This window comes from Musca autumnalis, unplaced genomic scaffold (genome assembly GCF_047663935.1).
Source record: "Musca autumnalis isolate F117 unplaced genomic scaffold, ASM4766393v1 scaffold_4, whole genome shotgun sequence".
Lineage (NCBI taxonomy): Eukaryota > Metazoa > Arthropoda > Insecta > Diptera > Muscidae > Musca > Musca autumnalis.
This window is the reverse complement of record NW_027411977.1, coordinates 159450603-159476366: the sequence shown is the minus strand read 5'-3', so window position 1 is coordinate 159476366 and position 25764 is coordinate 159450603. Positions and strand designations below refer to the sequence as shown.

General features: G+C 33.5%; 2 protein-coding genes across 3 annotated transcripts in view; both read left to right on the top strand.

Annotated features, from left to right (window-relative positions):
* Positions 1-4677: 4677 nt before the first annotated feature.
* On the top strand, positions 4678-5667 carry LOC141403136 (uncharacterized). The gene has a single exon (XM_073985301.1). It carries the CDS (start codon positions 4678-4680, stop codon positions 5665-5667), a length of 990 nt encoding a protein of 329 aa, XP_073841402.1.
* A 5849-nt stretch (positions 5668-11516) lies between these two features.
* LOC141401405 (uncharacterized) overlaps positions 11517-25764 on the top strand; it is a 59537-nt gene continuing 45289 nt past the window's right edge. For both annotated transcript variants that reach the window (XM_073981654.1, XM_073981653.1), the window contains exon 1: positions 11517-11874. The gene's annotated coding sequence lies outside the window, so the exon portion shown is untranslated. The remainder of the gene's footprint in view (positions 11875-25764) is intronic.

Here is a 25764-nt window from a genome sequence, read left to right as displayed (position 1 = left end):
AGTGGATAAAAGCATGCAAAAAAAATGCATTACTTTTACAAAAATTGCACAATTTTAAATTGGCCAAAAATGGTTAAATAACACTTTTAACACCGATTCACTATTTAAAAACAATAAAATGACTTATTAATTTTAATTATTTACGAGAGCGCACAAAAATTCTTCTAAGCACAAGCAGGGTTACCACATGATGACCTAAGGCCCGTTCTTGTCATCTTGTCTTTAAAGTCCATTTTTATTATACCTCACTTTAAGAAAAGTAAGGAATAAAGTTCGCATTACAAGGGATTTGTTATTACATCTTCCATTTAAACTAAATGTTATATTTTATAAAAATTTGGCAAAATCAAGCAAAAAAATCTATATACCTCAAATATTGCAAAATAAGAATTTTCAGCTATTTTAATTAAATGGTTAGCGACCTCTACGTCGCACTACGTCTCCAGACCAGCAAATCAAGTCGACAGTTAGGAAGAACTTTTTGAAGAATTGGCAAAATTAGTGGATAAAAGCAGATCACTTTAATTAATGATAAAATCACAAAAATGCATTACTTTTACAAAAATTGCACAATTTTAAATTGGCCAAAAATGGTTAAATAACACTTTTAACACCGATTCACTATTTAAAAACAAGTAAAATTACTTATTAATTTTAATTATTTACGAGAGCGCACAAAAACTCTTCTAAGCACAAGCAGGGTTACCACATGATGACCTAAGGCCCGTTCTTGTCATCTTGTCTTTAAAGTCCATTTTTGTTATACCTTACCTTAAGAAAAGTAAGGAATAAAGTTCGCATTGCAAGGGATTTGTTATTACATCTTCCATTTAAACTAAATGTTATATTTTATAAAAATTTGGCAATATCAAGCAAAAAAATCTGGCGTTAGGAAATAAGTCCCCAATGAAATAACTCCCCAAACTGAAAATGAAATAAGTCCCCAAAATTTTATACACAAAACAACAACAACTATAATTCAAAATTTTGGGGATTTATTTCATTTTTCTGGGGATTTATTTCATTTCTAAATTTGGGGACTTATTTCATTATGAAATAACTCCCCAAATTTAGAAATGAAATAAATCCCCAAAAATTAATCTGGGGATTTATTTCATTTTTCTAAAATTGCAAATTATATCCCACTGGACTTACCACGCAGTCCTTGTGCTTTGTCATGTAGTTATTGCTTATCAAGTAGTTTTTTGAAGAGCGTCTACTGATCAGTATGGAAGTCGAAATTATTGCCGCTGGGAAAAAAGTTCGAAGGTATTATATATTCCAAAAATGATTTACACACAACACCTGCATTTGCAGTACAAACGGTTGCAAATCAAGAGTGAATGTGGAAGATGGAAAGTTTGTTTAACAAAAAATATGGAGCTTAATCATTAAAATGAAGAAGGAATATATATAACTAAAGGCAAAGAGAAACATGATTGTGAAAGTAAATCGTTTTCGATTAATGGTAGTACGAGTAGTTGTTTGTGGGAAAAAGGACGTGTCTTGGTATCAAGTTAAAAATTCGCGCGAATTTTTAACTTGAAACCAAGACACGTCCTTTTTCCCACAAACAACTACTTGTACTACCATTCATCGTATTTGATCGTAAATTGTTTTGTTGTGAAAATTCGCCAAAATTCGCGCGAATTTTTGTTTCATACCAAAATATCAACCTATTTTCACAACAAAATAATTTACATTCAAATTCTTAATATTTGAAAGCATTGAATATGTATTAAATCGTTTTCGATGAATGGTAGTACGAGTAGTTGTTTGTGGGAAAAAGGACGTGTCTTGGTTTCAAGTTAAAAATTCGCGCGAATTTTTAACTTGATACCAAGACACGTCCTTTTTCCCACAAACAACTACTCGTACTACCATTCATCGAAAACGATTTACTTTCACAATCATGTTTCTCTTTGCCTTTAGTTATATATATTCCTTCTTCATTTTAATGATTAAGCTCCATATTTTTTGTTAAACAAACTTTCCATCTTCCACATTCACTCTTGATTTGCAACCTTTTGTACTGCAAATGCAGGTGTTGTGTGTAAATCATTTTTGGAATATATAATACCTTCGAACTTTTTTCCCAGCGGCAATAATTTCGACTTCCATACTGATCAGTAGACGCTCTTCAAAAAACTACTTGATAAGCAATAACTACATGACAAAGCACAAGGACTGCGTGGTAAGTCCAGTGGGATATAATTTGCAATTTTAGAAAAATGAAATAAATCCCCAGATTAATTTTTGGGGATTTATTTCATTTCTAAATTTCGGGAGTTATTTCATAATGAAATAAGTCCCCAAATTTAGAAATGAAATAAATCCCCAGAAAAATGAAATAAATCCCCAAAAATTTGAATTATAGTTGTTGTTGTTTTGTGTATAAAATTTTGGGGACTTATTTCATTTTCAGTTTGGGGAGTTATTTCATTGGGGACTTATTTCCTAACGCCAGATTTTTTTGCTTGATATTGCCAAATTTTTATAAAATATAACATTTAGTTTAAATGGAAGATGTAATAACAAATCCCTTGCAATGCGAACTTTATTCCTTACTTTTCTTAAGGTAAGGTATAACAAAAATGGACTTTAAAGACAAGATGACAAGAACGGGCCTAGGTCATCATGTGGTAACCCTGCTTGTGCTTAGAAGAGTTTTTGTGCGCTCTCGTAAATAATTAAAATTAATAAGTAATTTTACTTGTTTTTAAATAGTGAATCGGTGTTAAAAGTGTTATTTAACCATTTTTGGCCAATTTAAAATTGTGCAATTTTTGTAAAAGTAATGCATTTTTGTGATTTTATCATTAATTAAAGTGATCTGCTTTTATCCACTAATTTTGCTAATTCTTCAAAAAGTTCTTCCTAACTGTCGACTTGATTTGCTGGTCTGGAGACGTAGTGCGACGTAGAGGTCGCTAACCATTTAATTAAAATAGCTGAAAATTCTTATTTTGCAATATTTGAGGTATATAGATTTTTTTGCTTGATTTTGCCAAATTTTTATAAAATATAACATTTAGTTTAAATGGAAGATGTAATAACAAATCCCTTGTAATGCGAACTTTATTCCTTACTTTTCTTAAAGTGAGGTATAATAAAAATGGACTTTAAAGACAAGATGACAAGAACGGGCCTTAGGTCATCATGTGGTAACCCTGCTTGTGCTTAGAAGAATTTTTGTGCGCTCTCGTAAATAATTAAAATTAATAAGTCATTTTTTGTTTTTAAATAGTGAATCGGTGTTAAAAGTGTTATTTAACCATTTTTGGCCAATTTAAAATTGTGCAATTTTTGTAAAAGTAATGCATTTTTTTTGCATGCTTTTATCCACTGTTTGCCCTACATTCTATTTCGGTAAATTTGTTTAAATGATTTTGACGTTCGTTCGTTTAATTTTTATTCTGCTTTTGTGTACTAAATTAACCTAAAATTTATACTAATTTATAAGCATACTTTTAGGCCTTATTAATAAAATTGGTAGTATGTATTATTTGGCACCATTTTTCATTATCTGAACCATTAGCATACCTTTAGGCTCTAGCAGTAATTTTTCTCTTATACGGTGGAATGCATGTATAAAAATTGTGTTATTAATTGTACAAGTGAGAGGTTATTTGCATGTTGGCTATGCGATAACCCATTTTAAGTGTGCTGGCTTCAAGGGTAGGCATTATGATCTGATAACTGATAAATCTAATGGCATTCGCTGGACTTCTCCTGATTGCAGAGATACGGAGATTAATTTCCGTCGTTTATTTAAAGAATTGAAATCTAAGGTATTAAAGGTCAAAACATTTTTTAATATAATTAATAAAAATTTTGATAAAATTGATAAAATGTTAACCACTTTTGAATTTCCTGACTCTCCAAAGAGAAAGAAGACATTAGGTGGTATTGTGGCCAATATTGACTAAACTTCTGAGAATTTGATTAGTTGAAAATCTCTAACTTCTTCATTGCCTCCCAATCAGTCTTCCTCCTCGAAAAGACATCATTCAGTACCTCCTAATCCTACAAGTTACTCCAATGACCAAACAATGTCTACACATATGCCTGTTAATTCTCCTAGTACTCCTCACACGGTTCGCCCTGAACAAACTCTATCGCATTCGGTTTCTGTTCAAGCGCCCTCTGTTCCTTGTACGTGCCTCCTGAAAAGACACCTTTGCCTTCAATTGGTGTTCAAAATGCTCCTCCAATAGATTTATTGATTTATTTACATATTATAACTATATATCACTACCCAACCAAATTGGCAACCCTGTTGTGATAGTTATCAAAATTTTTTGTGCTCCGTGCTTTTTTTAATAAATTTAGATTCTACTTAGTAAATTGTGTTTTTGTGTGATCAGAAATTGTTTAATTATTTTTATAACTGTGTTCACTATTTGCTGTGCTTATTGGTGCATTGAATGTTAACCTTTTTAACCTGATTGTGCTAAAACAATTTTTCTGTGTTTCATAATAATTGTAATCTTCTTTTTGTGCTTTATTTTCTATTCATTTGTTGTTATAACATTTCGTTAGTCGGTTTTGTTTTGTTTTTCTATACAGTGTTACCAACGTTGCTTCTTTTTATTTAATATAAGGAAAGTCGAATTCCCAGTTACCGTAGTAAGAAATCATTAAAGAATTTAAAAATAATAAAAATAATATTCTAAGATGGCTTGTCCCTACGAAATATGTAATATTAAGGATGATAATGAATTGTGTGTTAGCTGCTGGTTTTGCCTTGACCAATGGCACGTTAAGTGTGCTCGTATTAGTGCAAAAGTGGTAGATACAATTAATCAAAATGTTGGTGTTCGTTGGTGTTGTGTAAATTGTAGAAAACTTTCTGCAGATTTCTATAATTTTGTAAAAGATTTGCAAAATGAATTAAAATCAATAAAAGATGAATTTATTTCGGTATCATCGCGTTTTGAAAGCTTTTCTAATTTATTTGATAAATATCGTGATTTGGATGATTTTGTATCGTCGCCGTTCGGATCTGGGCAGAAACGTAAGAGAGCAGCGAAAAAGGCACCTAATAAATCTGTGCCTATTCGAAAAGCGCTCTTACCTGCTGGGAATACTAGATCACAATCGGTTTCAACACCTGACAAAATTGAGGCTGTGTGTGATCAGTCATATGCTGTAATTGCGGCACAGCCGGCTTTGGAGGTTGGCAAAGTTTCGGTTGTTGGGGTTGTGCCTCTTGAATCAATGAGTAATGGTAGCGAAGCCCTGAAAAATGCTTCACAGCCTTCTCAGAGTATTCAGGAGCCACAGGTTCCTACAACTGTTGCTGCTTCAGGAGCTGGTTCTGCAACAAATGGCAAACCCTTGCAGTCTGACCAAAGACCATTATCAATGACTCCAGTCATGAAAGCGGTCTTTTTGTCTAGGTTTCCATCGGAAACAACGGCTGATGATATAAATTATTATATCAAATCAAAGATTGAAGGTGACTATTTTCTACGAGTTTTTAAGCTTCGATCGTCATTTTCTATAAATAGATCGTCTTTTAAAATCGTGGTAAATGAGAATATTTTCAATCAATTGATGTTGAAGGAATTTTGGCCTGCTAAGGCGTTCATAAAAGAATTTGTTGAAAGATCTGACAAATTAGCCCATTTACCTCAGAGACCAGTTTCGGTGTCAAAAAACTAAATAATTCTTTTTCTATATGTTATCAGAATGTAAGACGGTTAAACACAAAATTAACTCGCTTATTTACTGATAGTCTTGGATTTGATTATAATATAATTGCATTCTCGGAGACATGGTTAAAACCATCGGTATTAAGTAGTGAAATTTTATGTTCAAATTATCAAATTTTAGGTGGTGGAGTTCTCATTGCAGTTGATTGCAAATATTCCACCAACTTAATTGAAGTAAATTACTCGGACATTGAATTTATTGCCACATCCACTGAATTTCACAATTTTAAGTTGTTTGTCACTTGTTCTTATATACCTCCATCATCCCAACTTGATACTTATAATAAACATATATTAGCAATAAGCTCAATACTTAGAAAAATGAATGATTCTGATAGAATTTTGGTCCTTGGTGATTTTAATATGCGTCTGTTAAGTGGCTTTCATTGCCCGATTCTGAAGCATTGACTCCTTTAACATCTGATGCAAATATTAATCAAGATACATTTGACATTGTTAATCGTTTTTGTGACCTCAGTATTCAACAAATCAATAATATTCGAAATAGCTATGATAGAATTCTAGACCTAGCATTTGTAAATTTTACACAATATTTTGAAATAATTAGAATTTTTCCAATTTCTACACCTGAAGATAATCATCACCCTACATTATGCATATTCATGATCAATAATAATAATACCATTGTAGACAATCAGTCTAATTCAACCAAATCCGTTCTTGATTTTAAAAAAACCGACTTTAGAAAACTTAACTCCCTAATTTCTTCTGTTGATTGGGCATCAGTATGCCTCTGTAAGAGTCATGCTGACCTTGAGTTTGCATTAGATAGATTTTATAATATTCTAGATCGATTTGTTTCAGAATGTGTCCCAACTGCTAGAATCAAAAACTCAGGTAAATATCCATGGATAACACCTGAACTTTCGTCAATAAAAAATTCCAAAAATAGGCTTTTTCGAAAATATAAAAAAAAAAACTGGCTCATCTGTTGACTATGCCAAATACTCCATTGCTCGATCAAAATATACTTTTGAGTCCAATAGATTGTATAATAATTACCTCAGCAAGATCAAGGATAGTTTTAAATCAAATCCAAAATCCTTCTATGAATTTGTTAACTTGAAAAGAAAAGTTTCTTCTAAACCTACTATCTTGAAATTCAATGATCATGAGTATGTAAAAGACTCTGATATCGCTGAAGGTTTTAAAATTTTTTTCGCTACAACATATTCAAATGCAGTTTATCAATTTAAAGATACATATCCTTACAAGATAGATAAGATAGACCAAATTTGTATGCCATATTTAAAAACTCAAGACGTTTCCAGAAGTCTACGAGCTTTAAAGTCAATTAAAAGTCCAGGCCCTGATGGGATTCCCAGTATAATTCTTAAGTTCTGATCGTCTACATTATCAAATCCGTTAACCCAATTATTTAATTATTCCCTTAAATTTGGTCACTTTCCTGCTTTATGGAAATCATCTTATATTATACCTTTACATAAATCTGGCAGTCTATCAAATGCTTCGAATTATAGAGGAATTGCAAAATTAAACGCTATTCCTAAATTGTTTGAAAAATTAGTCACGGAAGTAATTTCCAATTAAATTCAACCCATGCTAAGTCCTTATCAGCATGGTTTTCGTAGTGGTCTCTCAACAATAACAAATCTTATTCAATTTACATCTATTGTAATAAAAGGATTTGTTCGACGTTACCAAACTGATACAATCTATACAGATTTTAGCAAAGCTTTTGACAGAGTCAACCACAAGCTTTTGCTATATAAATTAGATTGTATAGGATTCAATGATAACTTAGTCAAGTGGATAGCATCTTACTTGTACAATAGATCGCAAGTAGTTCTGTTTGACGGATGTCGATCAACATCGATTATAGTTCCGTCGGGTGTTCCTCAGGGAAGTCACCTTGGGCCGATTCTCTTTCTTTTGTTCATAAACGATTTACCAAGTTCAATAATGCACTCAAAATTGCTAATGTATGCCGATGATGTTAAGTTGTTCATTACCCATAATTCTGTGAAGCAAGCTGATTTACTTCAAAATGATTTAAATAACCTTTTTCAGTGGTGTAAGGTAAATTGTATGGATTTAAATTTGAATAAATGTAAACATATGTGTTTTTCCAGATCATCTTCTTTAATAAAGCAATTCATTATTAATGATTTTGTTTTATCTTCTGTAGAATCGTTTGTTGATCTTGGCATTTTAATGGATCAAAAATTAAATTTTAATAAACATGTAATCTCTATGGTAAACAAAGCATATGGTGTCTTAGGATTTATAAAAAGATGGGCCAAAGAGTTTTCTGATCCATATATAACAAAGCAATTATTCACTTCCCTTGTCAGACCTATATTAGAATACGGGTCTGTCATATGGAATCCGCAATATGCTTCTTACTCTGATAGAATCGAATCAGTGCAAAAACAATTTCTCCTTTTTGCATTGAGGGGATTACATTGGAGTAGTAATTTTGAACTGCCTTCATACTCTAGCAGGTTAAAATTAATTCGACTACCTACATTAAAAAGTAGACGCATTATGTTAAATACTATGTTTGTGTTAAAAATATTGAATGGTAGTGTGCCGTGTGATTTCTTAATATCGTCTATTAGAATAAATGTTCCTTTTAGATCTACTAGATTTTATCAATTCTTATATATAGATTTTCACCGTACCAATTATTCTATAGGTGAACCCCTTAGCAAAATGTGTATTGATTTTAATTCCATGTACTATAATGTAGACTTTTGCACGAGTTTTGGAAGTTATAAAATCTAATATAATCTTATTTTTAAATAATTAGTAGTTGTATGATTTTTAAAACTGGCTGATGAAGTAGATTCTGTAGCTGGTTTTCGAACTTCCTTCCTATATCCCATCATGGTGCGGATCATGGTGTGTACGCGATCCCTACGAAAAGGGAGGTCGCCCCCTCGGTCGGCAGGGGTGGGAAAGAGAGGCGTGGGAACGTTCGAAAAAAAAATTATTACAAATTATATGTTAATGTGGAAGAGCAATGGCAGCGCAGGCCTTCAGCTCTTTAAAGTTAAAAGCTATTGTGAATAAAGATAACAAAAATAATAATGAATAATTTGTTTATATGCGATTGTATAAATTAGTCATCGTAAGATATTGAATAAGTTTTTGGATGTTATTTTGGGAGGGAATTGATATATATGATTTGGGACAAGCTGATAATAGATGTTGTATGTCGGTTGTGTTAGTTGAACAGTCACAGTATGGAGCCATGGTAGAACAAGAAAAGGTAGCAGCAATACCCAGCTGACTGAACTGGGTTGTAGTGTTAGTGTCAAATTTCATATGACATTTTATACATTTATTTCTATTTCGATGTACATTAGGGACATATATTTTTTGAGAAAAAAATATATATCATTCGGAAAAAACCATTTCCCAGAAAGACTTCTTCATATAAATGATATGTAACCTCCTCCAAGTTCGAACGATAAGCCGCGCAGTAAATCACCGCTTGTAGAGGCGATACAACGTTTGTTAATATGTGAGGTATTTTGTTAAAATTTAAAAAAATAAAGCCCTAATAAACATGTGCTTCTTTGATTTCTAAAACAAAACATTGAAACAGCTTCTCCTTTTTCTATGAATTTCCAGCGACCCCAAACTTTTCTGCAAGAATTCTACTTTCTGCGAGAATTTATGCATTTAGTGGAATGATGTGGAACCATAAAAATTGAAAATGTAACGAATTTTCATTCATGTTTTCCAAAATATTCAACCAAATGTGAAAAATTATTAGTTTTTTTAAATTCCAATAATTTATAGACATTTCCCTGTTTTGTTTACAAATACAACTGGCAGTAACGTTACAAACAAAAACAAATTCCTTTGTGGTTGTTGTTCGAGTTGTATTTGTTGTAGTATTAACTTTACCTTATATTTGTTCTACCATGGTATGGAGCAGTGTCTAGTTTCAATAGGTGACCTTGGGTTGCCCTTGTATGTCCAAGTCTTAGTCTGGTGATTTTAATCATATCCATTCGGATTGTCTTCGCTAGGAATGAATCTAAGGCAGATTTCCGTGCGGTGTTAATTGAGATATACCAGTTCGAAGAGGAGTTAAATGTGTTCATTCGGTCGTTTGTGTAGAAATAATTAAAAATATACTTATTTATATCTGTGCGGTCAAAGTTGGTAGATGTGGTTATTGGGGACATTGCGGCGTTCCTTGCCGTAATATCTGCGAGTTCATTACCCCTAATGTTACAGTGGCTAGGTACCCACAACTATTTTATATCTGGATGTCTATCAGCTAACAAGTCTCTTATAAGAGGAATATAGAAATGCGTGTTGTTACAGTTTTTTACCTAACAGTGATTTGAGAAATACTAAAGCTGCGTATATTGCAATTAGCTCAGCTGAGTAAATGGAACTGTAGGAAGGAAGGAGATTAGTTACCAGTACTTCATGTTCAGTTGTGACGCTATAAGAGACATTCAAGCTGGTTTTCGATCCATCGGTGTAGAGAAACGTGTAGTCCTGTAGATCACTTTTTTTCTCATTAAAAAGAGCTTGATATTGTATAGCATTTGTATTAGATTTTAGAAAATTCGTTAGAGTGGTGTCGATAATATTATTTTTAAGCATCCATTTTGGATAATTTTTAGTTGAGTATATTCTATTGGTTAATGGTATTTGTAGTATAGTGCATGCATCTTTTAAAATGTGGAGAACTGAAGGTATTCTTGGAATTTTCTTGTTATTTAATAGCTTGTTTCCTATTTGCTTGAGCGGAGAATGTGGATCATATATCGAGCCCTTCCCGCGAAAAAGGTGTAAGCGACAAAAAGCTAATTTTACAGGAGACGGTTTTTATTGAATAACTTTTGATATAACCAAAATTGTTTGTTCAAATTTGGTATAGTTCTGTTATTAAATCCTATTTACTGAAAAAATAAAAAAAATTTGGAATATCTTCAATATAACGGTAGTTTGTGTCGCTTACATCTTTTTCGCCGTCACGCAATCAGGCTTTTACTTTGAGAAGTGGCGGTTACATCAAAAAAAATTATTTGAAACAAATCATGTTTAGAGTAATTCTTATCTACAATTTAAAAACAAAGCACACTAATTTTATAGCAAGTATTTATTCGAAGAATAATAAGATTAAAACGTATTTCTTGTAATATAGTTGAATAACGACATGGTATGTAAATGTGCAATTTGATGTAAGCGACAATTCGCTGTCACAAACAAATGTACACAAAAAGCAAAAATGGCGCTTACATCAAAATTGTTTTTGCTCTAATTTCGTAACGGTACATGGCTGAGTTCTAAAAATTTGGGAGATGGTGTGTTGGAATATTCTTCATAGATTTCCGTAAAAAAACGAAAATCGAAAAAATGTCGCTTACATCTTTTTCGCGGGAAGGGCTCGATATGATAGTTTGAAATAATCTAGTTGTGAGAATTTCCTTTGCGTAGTAATATGTAAAATGTCCGTTTCAAATAGGAGATTATTAATCGGAGTAGTACGAAAGGCCCCTGTAGCTAGTCTCAACGCTGTATTTGTTATTGTTTGGATTTTGTTAAGAGTTGATTTAGGTGCTTGACCATAAATGGGTAATAAATAATTTATTTTCGAGAGTATGAGAGATTTGACAATTGTAATGATAGTATTAGTATTTGTTTACGCCGGATTTCTATTTTTCAATATTCCTAAATATTTTTATTCGGCATCCCTAACTCTGCCCACAATTGTGCCATGTATGCTCTCATTCTCTCTTTGAATTCCCCTACTGAACTTTCCTTTGTAATTTACTTTCAATAAACACTTGTCACCTAAGCATCAACCAGTGCTGTTGTCGTTGATAAGCAGCCGCTTTGTTTCATTGAATTCAATAAAGAACCATTATTGTTCTATTCCAAAGTTCTAACACATTGCATTTTTCTTTCCTTTTTCCATTTCTACATTTCTTGGTGGATGAATCTTGAGGAAAATATTTCCATTACTGAAATATTTTCGAGGTTCACAGCAGAAAACCAACCGCCCTTCATTTCTGTGAGAACTCCCACAATTGGCGTTTTCATTTTGGTCCTAGTCGAGCCGGATTCCTGGTTATTGTTGCTGAGATTTCATCAAATTCATCCTTACTCCATTCTTTTCCATCTTCATTTTCATCGATAAAAGGTAAGTTTGTGATTTGTACATTCGATTCCCTAAAGTGAAATAATAGTGCATACAAAAAGTGATAATTTCAAGTCCAAAGTTCAAGTGCGTTTTGCCGTCGGCAATTTGATTTTTCAATTTTTATTTCGCGCACAGTGTTCCGAATTCTACTTCGAAATTTCTCCAAACAGTTCATTTAATTTCGTGTAATTAAATTTCAACATTCAATTATTCTTCCAATTCTCTCAATTAATTTGTTAATTTTAATTTGTTCGAAAATTACTATTTTTTCCTATTGAAGTAATAATTTTATTAAATTGCATTCTCCTATTCCTATTGTATTCTTACTATTAAAATATTCAATTCATTTTTTCGACTCGGAACAGTGTGTTCTCTGCATTGCATTTTTTCCGTCCACTTTGTCGCGAGAATATTTCGTTTGCATATTGTTTTTTTTTCTACTTCTTTTCTATTAATTTGTTGGTGTGTTCATTCCTAACCACCCAACCCTCATTGTAGTCTCTTTACCAACAGAACTGTTTTCTCATATAAACACCCACACCAACATTCCATTTATTCTCGTTGACCGCTGTTGAGTCATTTACTCGTGTAGTCAGCAAGCAGTGATCTATTTCGTTGTTTCACTCAACAGTGATCAAATACATGCACCCTACAGCAAGCCCGATTATATGGTCGGTCTGCAACTTGTGTGTGACACATACATATTTTTATATATTATCATACATATATATAGAGGTGAGGTGTTTAGCTACCTCATTCTTGCCGACATATAGTAATCCATATTACCGCTAGAGGGCGCTGCTTATATACGACAATAGCTGAAAATCCTAATTTTACCGCTTTTTTCGATTTTCCCGTGGGGGTTTCTTATTATTCCGGATCCTTTGGAGAGTTATCCATTTCCAATCATTCGCCTTCATATATAGCGCCTTTTTCTGCCGCTAGGTGTCGCTCTGCAACGAAGCAAATACTTTAAAAAATCTTATTTTTTCCAATTTTTCGTGAATTTTGCTAATTCTTCAAAAAGTTCTTCCTAACTGTCGACTTGATTTGCTGTTCTGGAGACGTAGTGCGACATAGAGGTCGCTAACCATTTAATTAAAATAGCTGAAAATTCTTATTTTGCAATATTTCCCAAAATTTTCGGGATTTTCGCTACTTTATCGGCACAACTTTCAACTTCTCCATTTATTCTCATTGTTCCTGGTATCTAGTGTTCCATTTTTCCGCTACGGGCACTACACAAATACAGAAATAATTGAAAAACTTTTATTTTTCGTGATTTTTTCCATATTTTCGAAGCAATTTTTGTCTTCGCAATTTCTGTGGGCTGTTGCGAGTTTATAGTGTGCCTAACGGCCGCAAGGGGGTCGCTTATAGTAAGAAACTGGTCTATATAAAGTCTTTTGTTCCATTATTGAACAAATTTCTGCCGGTTCTTGCATACTTTCCAGGTTCTTTATCCAACAGTTATGGTTCCCTGCTCGTATCCTGCCTTATAGTGTATTCCGAAACCTCTAGAGGTCGATTTTTATTCAAGAAAATACTTTTAAAATCGTCAATTCTTCAATATTTTCCGACATATACACGAATTTTTCCTATTTTTGAGAAATTAACGGGAAAAGATTTGCCCAGAGTTTCCGAAGTGCTTAGTTCTCCATCAAACGGAAAGTTTCTGATTTCTGAGGAGACAATTACTATTTTCTACTTCATTTTCCATTGGAAAACGAGAACATTGCTTCTTCTCATTTCAGTTTCCAATTCAAATATTTCCTTCGATACGATTTCCATTACTCCTAATCCATCCTAAGCGTTCGTGATACGTTTATATCTTCTGGTGATCGATTCCTAAACATTCACAAAATGGCATATACGTTTGCGAGTTCACTCAGTCGCCTTGAACAATTTGCTCTGGCATGACTAGTGGCACTATTCCAATCCATACAATACAGCTGGTTAAAATTCATATAAGCGAGATAGATATCACATGGTCTGAAGTAAAATCCGCTTATAATCGTTGTATTCAAGAGTATACCAGTACGAACTCCGATCTTTCTCTGAATGTGCCTCGACTTCAGGAGAAATTCCGGAATGCCGCAATCATTTACTCCACATGTTTGGCGAAATTGAAACGAGTAATGATCCAATTCGAGAATCCAGACATATCATCTGCCTTATATATTCCACAAGAAGCTATTCCTTGCACTTCAAAGGTTTCAATTCCTACTAAAAGCACAAGTTCTACTCAAAAATGACGACTATGTTTATCAATCCCAAAGTGTCCTTCCTTCATTTCTATGGATCCACAGCAGCGTTCAGCAAAGGTCAAACAATTCAGTCTTTGCCGCAAATGTTTCTCCAAAACGCATCGAGTGAAAAATTGTCCATCAAAAAATACGTGTGTCCATTGTCAAAAACGACACAATTCTATGCTCCATTTTGATTCCGATGATAACACCTTTTCATCAAATCAGTCGCCTATCGACAATTCCAATCCTGGTGAATGTTGAATCCAGTCCAAATTATAATTCTTCCATACATTCCACTTGTTCCACTGATGACATTCAAACATGTTCTCCAAATTCCAAATGTGGTCTGTTAGGTCCTGATTTGGTGAATAATTTTCCTGGCCATGTTAACAATCCAGTTCTTCCACTTCAGGGTTCCAATCCAGAGCAGCCCTCCATTTCTGAGAGGTCTCCTGGTACGTCAATTCTTTCATTCCTGGATGAGTTTCCTTCCGGTGTTACTCATCTAGTTCCATAATTCCATGCTTCCAATCCAGAGAAGTCCTCCGCTTCCGAGAGGTTTCTTCCGTTCCAGAACATGGATTTTTCTGGATTGATGGAGTATGATAAAACCATATCCAAATACATTGGTCCACAATATCAAATTTCAACCCACGGGTATTATAAATCTGTCCCAATAATTATCTATTTCGAAGATAACGTTATATTCTGCACTATACGGAATATGACAAACTAATTCCAAAATGTATTCGATTGACAGAGGCATTTCCAACTAAGCCTCTCTGTCCCATAAAGAATTCCTTCTTAGGAAAAGTCGCCACTAATGCGAATATTCCGTCAAATACACATCGACTGATCTCCATGTTGTATTTGTTCCTTTCCGGCAATCAGACTCCAAAAATGAGTCTCTTGCGTGATTCAAGTTCTCCAAACTATCCTCCAAAATTGAGGTTCATCAGAGACAAATTATTCATCCACATACCCAATGTTCGTCACTCCAATCATACTCCATCCATCCAGATATTTCATTATAGCAACCACCCAGGTGACGCAATTCATGCATTACAGTTACTAATCGACACAATATTTGTCGTTGGTAATCCGTACTTCGCTATTCGTACTTTCTTCCAGTTATCCGATAATTTTCCATTTATAATATCCTATGCAAGCAGAACTCCGTGTGATGAACTTTGCAGTACACATTCGGATGAGGCTGAAATCCTATTCATACAATATACTAGCCTCATATCACCGTCATCTTGGCGGAAATATCATCTAGCTCCAGACTGCGTCAAATTCACTGACTACTCCTATGGTTATTCTCCATCCACTGATGTTCAGTTCTACGGCCTCTGTCAAGGCGCGAGAACCTCGTTCATTATAACGTTCTATATGCGAATAGCTTTATGTACGTCCGTAGCCACTCACCAGGGTTATTCCAAAGTAATTGTTGCTCCATTGGAAATACTGTCCAATCCAAAATTTATTTATGCATTAACTCCATTCGAATGCAAAATTCAGTCTTCCAACTTGTTCTATTATTTCCAAAATACAACTAAAAACTATATTTCAAAGAAATATTTTCCATATCTTGGTACAAGTTCCGAAGTAAATTTCCAGAATTATATTTCCAGGAACCATTTTCCATACTATTGTACCCATTCCGTGGTACAAATTTCAAATTAGATGTCAAAGAAGCATTTTCCGTACTGATGTACTATTTCCAAAGTTCAAATTCAAGTTTCCAACAAGGGTTTTCTATGCTGTTGTACATTTTCCGAAGTATAAGTTCCGAATTACCTTCTAATATCCTATTACTTCACCAAACACTTCAAAACTGCAAAGCACAACTGCCTTTCCACATATCCACGTACGCAATATTCCGAAGGAAACCTGCCAATCGATGCTGCAGTTCATTTCCTCACCTTGGAAGCACCATGGCAGAGCGTTTCAACTTTAGTTTTAAGTTCAAAATTTTAATAATTCATTATATAATTATAGTTCTTTAATTTTTCTTACGCATCGAGAGAATACACAGCGCAATTTCAGCATTTTATTGCAGTGGTACTGCAAGGGGCCCGGGATGTTTACGCCGGATTTCGCCAACTGGCAACCCTATTTCTATTTTTCAATATTCCTAAATATTTTTATTCGGTATCCCTAACTCTGCCCACAATTGTGCCATGTATGCTCTCATTCTCTCTTTGAATTTCCTTACTGAACTTTCCTTTGTAATTTACTTTCAATAAACACTTGTCACCTAAGCATCAACCAGTGCTGTTGTCCTTGGTAAGCAGCCGCTTTGTTTCACTGAATTCAATAAAGAACCATTATTGTTCTATTCCAAAGTTCTAACACATTGCATTTTTCTTTCCTTTTTCCATTTCTACATTTCTTGGTGGATGAATCTTGAGGAAAATATTTCCATTACTGTTGAGTTTCGAACTGGAAAGGCATTTTATGATGGCAACTCTTTCCAATTATATATTTTATTTATATGGAGTCCAAGATCTTTAAGGTTGTTGACTTCGGTTAGTACAATGTTACTGCATTGTACATTACATCGACAATTTTTCTTCCTGCAGATATGAAGGTATTTACATTTTGAATTAGACAATATGGCACCAGATACCTCACACCATTGTCTGATATTATCAAAGAAGTTGTTAAGTTGCAGTGTAGGGTTTTTCTGCTTTGACTTGATTAGAAGATTGAGTTCATCTGCGTAGGCAGATAGATGAATGTTTTTATCAACAGTTATGATACTATACAATTTGTTGTATGCTATCAAAAAATAGTATTACTGATAACGGAAATCCCTGTGGGATACCGTTGTGTAGGGGATATGACTCAGAATATTGATCTTGTATACGAACAATTATTTTCTTATTTGTCATAAAGTTTCGCACATAGTTTATAATCTTTGGACCACATTTCCATTCAATAAGCTGATAAATAATAGAGTGTGTGCCTATTTTGTCGAAAGCCTGTTGAAAATCCAGGGATATAACCGTAATATGATTACGCAGGGATAGGGAATTTGTAATTTGGTAGTCTAAGTAAAGTAGACTATCAATTGTTGACTTTCCCTGTTTAAAACCATATTGATGGTTAGTGCGAAGTGACAAACCACCATAACCTGTTGGCTATGATCCTATCAAGTATTTTCGAAATGCATGTATTTAGGGATATAGGTCGGTAGGATTTGATCAACGTTCTGTCCGAACCTGCTTTTAATATAGGTGAATAATTTATATTTAAATTATTGTTTGTTAACAATGGGTTAACACATTTGAGTCCTTTAAAGGTTAACCTCATTTAGATCTGTCAACGTCACTGTCAACAGATCTCAACGACTGGCGAATGACGCCAAAGCCTCCACCTTCCTTCATGTTATGATCGTTGACATTTACTTATTCTCGTCTCTTCTATCTCTCGATACGAAGTCGCGCTCCCCCGCTATTGTGCAAACCAGGTAATCTGTCTTACCAACCCTTACTTATTATTATTATTAATAAACTCGGCCTTTGCCATTATTATTTAAAATTAAAACCCCCCTATTGTGTTTTTATTTATTTATCGGTTTGGGCTTTGCATATTTCCCCGCATTGGCGCAAATAGGTATTATTGTACTGATCTTAAAATTTTGCGAAATATGCTTTGAAAAAGAGCAATTAAAGAAGTTTATTAGTCTATGTTTTACGTCTCGAGGTAACATTTTGATCATAGGATATGATATTCAATCTAACCCTGGAGTTTTACCTTTTAGCCTGGCTAAAACTGATTCGAGTTCAATGTAGGAGATACTGTCTTCAATTGTAGCTGCATGTCGGCACATTGTGACAGTGGTTGATATGTTTCTAAATGTATCCTTAGTTTGAACTGTTTATGTCATCAAACATGTTTTTTAAGTTTGTGGTGTTAATGTTTTTGTCCGGGTGAATATAAGTGCTGGTAATACAAAAATCCAGTTTTGAAGAGATGACAATCCGTATGGCATCGAAGTCACTGGGAGAGTCTATTTTGGTATGTTTCAGAGAATTGTGGATCAGCATAACGTATTGTGGATGAGTTAATATGATATATAGAATAGTTAATGGGAATTGGTATGACGGGATTATTATGTAGGTGGGTTTCTTCTGTCCAATCCAACATTTATTTATGCATTAACTCCATTCGAATGCAAAATTCAGTCTTCCAACTTGTTCTATTATTTCCAAAATACAACTAAAAACTATATTTCAAAGAAATATTTTCCATATCTTGGTACAAGTTCCGAAGTAAATTTCCAGAATTATATTTCCAGGAACCATTTTCCATACTATTGTACCCATTCCGTGGTACAAATTCCAAATTATATGTCAAAGAAGCATTTCCGGTCCTGATGTACTATTTCCAAAGTTCAAATTCAAGTTTCCAACAAGGTTTTTCTATGCTGTTGTACATTTTCCGAAGTATAAGTTCCGAATTACCTTCTAATATCCTATTACTTCACCAAACACTTCAAAACTGCAAAGCACAAACTGCCTTTCCATATACCCACGTACGCAATATTCCGAAGGAAACCTGCCAATCGATGCTGCAGTTCATTTCCTCACCTTGGAAGCACCATGGCAGAGCGTTTCAACTTTAGTTTTAAGTTCAAAATTTTAATAATTCATTATATAATTATAGCTCTTTAATTTTTCTTACGCATCGAGAGAATACACAGCGCAATTTCAGCATTTTATTGCAGTGGTTCTGCAAGGGGCCCGGGATGTTTACGCCGGATTTCGCCAACTGGCAACCCTATTTCTATTTTTCAATATTCCTAAATATTTTTATTCGGTATCCCTAACTCTGCCCACAATTGTGCCATGTATGCTCTCATTCTCTCTTTGAATTTCCTTACTGAACTTTCCTTTGTAATTTACTTTCAATAAACACTTGTCACCTAAGCATCAACCAGTGCTGTTGTCCTTGGTAAGCAGCCGCTTTGTTTCACTGAATTCAATAAAGAACCATTATTGTTCTATTCCAAAGTTCTAACACATTGCATTTTTCTTTCCTTTTTCCATTTCTACATTTCTTGGTGGATGAATCTTGAGGAAAATATTTCCATTACTGTTGAGTTTCGAACTGGAAAGGCATTTTATGATGGCAACTCTTTCCAATTATATATTTTATTTATATGGAGTCCAAGATCTTTAAGGTTGTTGACTTCGGTTAGTACAATGTTACTGCATTGTACATTACATCGACAATTTTTCTTCCTGCAGATATGAAGGTATTTACATTTTGAATTAGACAATATGGCACCAGATACCTCACACCATTGTCTGATATTTTCAAAGAAGTTGTTAAGTTGCAGTGTAGGGTTTTTCTGCTTTGACTTGATTAGAAGATTGAGTTCATCTGCGTAGGCAGATAGATGAATGTTTTTATCAACAGTTATGATACTATACAATTTGTTGTATGCTATCAAAAATAGTATTACTGATAACGGAGATCCCTGTGGGATACCGTTGTGTAGGGGATATGACTCAGAATATTGATCTTGTATACGAACAATTATTTTCCTATTTGTCATAAAGTTTCGCACATAGTTCATAATCTTTGGACCACATTTCCATTCAATAAGCTGATCAATAATAGAGTGTGTGCCTATTTTGTCGAAAGCCTGTTGAAAATCCAGGGATATAACCGTAATATGATTACGCAAAGATAGGGAATTTGTAATTTGGTAGTCTAAGTAAAGTAGACTATCAATTGTTGACTTTCCCTGTTTAAAACCATATTGATGGTTTGTGCAAAGTGACAAACCACCATAACCTTTTGGCTATGATCCTATCAAGTATTTTCGAAATGCATGTATTTAGGGATATAGGTCGGTAGGATTTGATCAAAGTTCTGTCCGAACCTGCTCTTAATAAAGGTGAATAATTTAGATTTAAATTATTGTTTGTTAACAATGGGTTAACACATTTGAGTCCTTAAAGGGTTAACCTCATTTAGATCTGTCAACGTCACTGTCAACAGATTTCAACGACTGGCGAATGACGCCAAAGCATCCACCTTCCTTCATGTTATGATCGTTGACATGTACTTATTATCGTCTCTTCTATCTCTCGATACGAAGTCGCGCTCCCCCGCTATTGTGCAAACCAGGTAATCTGTCTTACCAACCCTTATTTATTATTATTATTAATAAACTCGGCCTTTGCCATTATTATTTAAAATTAAAACCCCCCTATTGTGTTTTTGTTTATTTATCGGTTTGGGCTTTGCATATTTCCCCGCATTGGCGCAAATAGGTATTATTGTACTGATCTTAAATTTTTGGGAAATATGCTTTGAAAAAGTGCAATTAAAGAAGTTTATTAGTCTATGTTTTACGTCTCGAGGTAACATTTTGATCATAGGATATGATATTCAATCTAACCCTGGAGTTTTACCTTTTAGCCTGGCTAAAACTGATTCGAGTTCAATGTAGGAGATACTGGGTCTCATGCATAAAACGTGAGCTTGAGCTCGGACTCGATTTTTTGAGTAAAAAGTGCTTGTCGTATGCATAATAAAATTTTATGTATTTGCATTTACTCACTGCTCACGTTTGAACTCTTCTTGCTCAGTTTGAACTTAGAAGTTGAAGTTAGATGAGATTGTTCTCATTTTCATATGCATAAAAACAAGGTTTTGCTTACTTTTGTGAGCTCTTGCTTAAATTTTGTGGAGCATGCCTTTTAGTTGACTCGCGTACACTAAAAAGGAATCATGGCTGAATATTTTGTACCACAAATAAATAAAAAATGTTATCAACAGCGTAAGACAAATTTAGCAAGTGAGGATAAAAAATTATACAGTTTGGTAATCTTAATTATTATTTTTTATATAATTAATAATAAAATTATAAATACATAGATTTGATGGTAGTAGCATTTCCTGGTTAGCGAATTATTTTTTGAGGAGTCAGAAGAAAGACGTGGTGGTGCCCTCGACTTTATTAAGATTCCCAGTTTTTTAAAATAATTTTCTTATTGCCTGTTTTATTGAAGTCTATTTTATTTTTTATGCGACATTTCATATTAGCTATTTTTTCCGTTATTTCTATTCCAAATTTTTGCTTCATTTCTTTGACACATGTTTCTATTGTTTCTTTTTTCTTATTTTTAATACTTGGTAACTGACTTTTTTCAAGTAAATATTTATTTTCTTTAATTTTTTGTACTAAAAATTTAGATATATCGTCAGTTTCTATTTTATTATTATTATTATTTGCTTCTACTTCTACTTCACTTCCACTTGACGACATGTTTGCACTTCAGTAACAATTAGACGTTTGATCTCAATTTACTCAAGTAATTGCAATTGGTTTGAACTCATTTTTATGCATACGAAATTGAGCAAAAGCTGTTGCTGTTCGATCTAACTCAACTTACGAGCAATTGCTTACTTGACTCAACTCATCGCTTTTACTCGTTTTTATGCATGAGACCCACTGTCTTCAATTGTAGCTGCATGTCGGCACATTGTGACAGTGGTTGATATGTTTCTAAATGTATCCTTAGTTTGAACTGTTTATGTCATCAAACATGCTTTTTAAGTTTGTGGTGTTAATGTTTTTGTCCGGGTGAATATAAGTGCTGGTAATACAAAAATCCAGTTTTGAAGAGATGACAATCCGTATGGCATCGAAGTCACTGGGAGAGTCTATTTTGATATGTTTCAGAGAATTGTGGATCAGCATAACGTATTGTGGATGAGTTAATATGATATATAGAATAGTTAATGGGAATTGGTATGACGGGATTATTATGTAGGTGGGTTTCTTGGAGTGAGATAATTTTTGCGTTATATTTTTTATTAGTAATTGTAATTCACTATAATTATTAAGATATCCGTTAATATTCCATTGTATGATGTTAATGGTCATAATTTGATATAAGTGGAGAAAAGTGGAAGGTGTAATTTTCTAGTGACTGAGGTTAGTGAACAATTTAAATGTGATATCAATGGTGTAGATATTGTTGGAAGATATGAGGTAATTGAAATATGTTTGTATAATAATACAATTTGAGTAACTGAATATAAGAAATTAATGTAAGTAATGATTATTAGGGTAATGGGCTCTTTCCACGATATGCCTTTCACACATGTGCTGCCACCCCCGGCATACCTAATGTATACAAGGAATGACAACACACTCGAAAAAGACACATCATGGGAAGAGCCCATAATATTGACAACATATGTGAAATAATTCATTTTAGGATGAGAAGTTAATTTCGACGTCGTTGTGGTTTTTTTCTGGGTTACGTGCTTCTGTTTTGCTATTGTTTTAGCTTTCTCGTTAGCTTTTAGTTTAGCTTGAAGTCTTTTTGTAATACGCCTGGGAAGTATTTTAATTTTTGAGTTGTTGGATGTGGATGGTGCATTTGAGGGTAATTCAATTTCAGAATCCGATGAGGATTCGTATGTTATTAGTTACCGATTGTTATGTGATGATGTTATATTCACAGAGGTATCAGCTGATTTGTTTTGAGACTGATTTGTTATGTAAATTTTTTGTTCAGTTGTTTTGCTCCGGTTTACTACTGACGCGAATGTTGATGTACCATGCTGGTTCATTGTAGATTTTCAAAGCTGTTTTATTATCCACATTGTTTGGCGTTTTTAATGCTTGTAGTTCCTTATGTTTTATACACTTTTTATCTTTAGAAGTATGTTTTGTATCTTCCAATTTATTATAAACACAATTAATGCATTTGGGCTCGTTTGTACAATCCTCGTCTTCATGGTATCCATGGCACAATTAGAGCATGCTTTGGTATTTTCACAATATTTTCCAATGTGTCCGAATAGTTGACAATTGTTACATTTCATCGGTAGCGGTATATAGGGTCGGACGTCAATTGATTCATATCCAATTTTTATATCCTTAGGTAATACAGATGAGGCAAAGGTTAATATTGTCAAACCGGTTTCCGTGGTTTGGCCATTAGCGAATTTAAAAATCTTTTTTACATCATTGACATTTTGATTCGATAACTCATTGGCTATTTCGTTTTCTGCTATTCCACGGAGACCATTGCAGTATATCACTCCTTTTGTTCTGTTTAATGTTGTGTATTCCGTTACTTCTACAGAGATTGAGTCAGAGAGAGCGGCAAGTGAGGTGAGTTTATTTGCTTGTATGTTGTTTTTGGTTTTGATTAGAACAGAACCGCTCAATAATTTTTTACATTCTTCAACTTCTTCATTACACGTAGCATCGATTGCTTTCATAATTAGAAACGGAGATACGTTTGAGAGATTTTCATTGCTGTTTGTTCTGCTCATAACAAAGTATATGGGGCCGGTTTGCGGGAAGCTAATTGCTTTAGCTTTATCCCATTTTAGAAATGGTAATGTAATAAAACCGTATTGAAGTAAAACGCGTTTGTGCTTTTTGATGAACAGCTTTATTAAGAATGAATGTTAAAAGTATTTCTAAAACTAGCTTAAGCTATGGGAGTACAAACTGAACGTGGGAAAAAGCACAGTAAGCATAATACATGCTTGCTGTCTTAGCGTCGTGTGGATAACTCAAATCTAGGTATTGAAAGTGTAAAGTTACATACTGGAGGTATGATAACTTGATACCATTAGTTGCATACAGAAGGTATGCTAGTTCGACAAATATGTCATATTAGGTATCATACGTTGCATACTGAAGGTATGGCAACGTGAACATATCAAACACACTACACCTCCCTTTTTACGAAGAATAACACTGCTCAACAAAATTGAAAAAGTTGAATGTTTCAGACGAAGTTGCAGTTGTTTCTAGATGAAATCGGCGAGTTATTTTCAAATCCGGTCCCGGTTTTTCTCCATCAGCTCTTGTTTTTGAGATATAGCTCAAAATCGGTTTTTACGAGTTTAACCCAGACTTTCGTTATTTTCGGATACAAACAAATATTTTTTTGTGGGTTCTTCGACATTAATATATTAAGGAGATGTTGTACGCGCGATACAAATCGTTTTTGAAATAGTTATGGTGAGTATATATCAAAAAAATGTAGAAAATATACGACGGACCTTGTAAAAATTGCTTATTTTGAGTACTTTAAGCTGTAATTACGTAATCAGGGGAAGTCATAATATCTTCATATGGCAATGCGGATTTGCTTAGGGTGTTTACTATATAGTCCAGTATTCAAATATATAATATAAAGTTCATAGCGCCCATGATTCGGCCATAACCTAAAAATCATCATGAAGGCTGCCATTGAAAAGTAAATAGCTTATGTGGTAATGATATCACTGGTAAATTATTTCCCTTTAGCAGTCTTCATGGCGATTTTTAGGTTATGGGCGAATCATGGAGGCTATGAACTTTATATTATACATTTGAATACTGGATTATATAGTAGACACCCTAAGCCTATCCGGAGTACCATATGAAGATCCTATGACTTCCCTCGATGACGTAATTACAGCTTAAAATACTCAAAATATGCAATTTTTACAAGTTCCGTCGTATATTTTCTATATTTTTGTGATATATACTCGCCGTAACTATTTCAAAAATGATTTGTATCGAGCGTACAACATCTCCCTAATATATTAATGTCGAAAAACCCACAAAAAATATTTGTTTGTATCCGAAAATAACGAAAGTCTGGGTTAAACTCGTAAAACCCGATTTTGAGCTATATCTCAAAAACAAGAGCTGATGGAGAAAAGCCGGGACCGGATTTGAAAATAACTCGCCGATTTCATCTAGAAACAACTGCAACTTCGGTTGAAACAAAAGTCCTGTTGGCCAGTGTAATCAATGATTTTAATTGATTATTCTTAGCTTTATTTATATATTATTCATAAAATTATTATTACATTATATAAGTATTATTTATAATATTTTTCATTATATCTATTGTTTTTTATTTTATTTGTATACATATGTATATATATTTTTGAATTTGATTTAGTTTTATTTTTTGAATCTTTTGGTTTCTAATATTGAAATTAAACAAAATTATTGAATATTTAAAACTATTATGTAATGTTTTACATACAAAACCGATAACCTTATGCAAATGTGGTTATATATAAATAGTTATTTATAACACTTTTTGGTTCGATCCTTATGGACTTTAAATGCTTTTCCATTTTTGTCCAATAAATCGACATTATTATAGTTGTCTATTTTGATGACTTTATATGGTCCTTTATAGAGTGGATCTAATTTATGACCACTTTCATACGTTTGAGAGATTTTCATTGCTGTTTGTTCTGCTCATAACAAAGTATATGGGGCCGGTTTGCGGGAAGCTAATTGCTTTAGCTTTATCCCATTTTAGAAATGGTAATGTAATAAAACCGTATTGAAGTAAAACGCGTTTGTGCTTTTTGATGAACAGCTTTATTAAGAATGAATGTTAAAAGTATTTCTAAAACTAGCTTAAGCTATGGGAGTACAAACTGAACGTGGGAAAAAGCACAGTAAGCATAATACATGCTTGCTGTCTTAGCGTCGTGTGGATAACTCAAATCTAGGTATTGAAAGTGTAAAGTTACATACTGGAGGTATGATAACTTGATACCATTAGTTGCATACAGAAGGTATGCTAGTTCGACAAATATGTCATATTAGGTATCATACGTTGCATACTGAAGG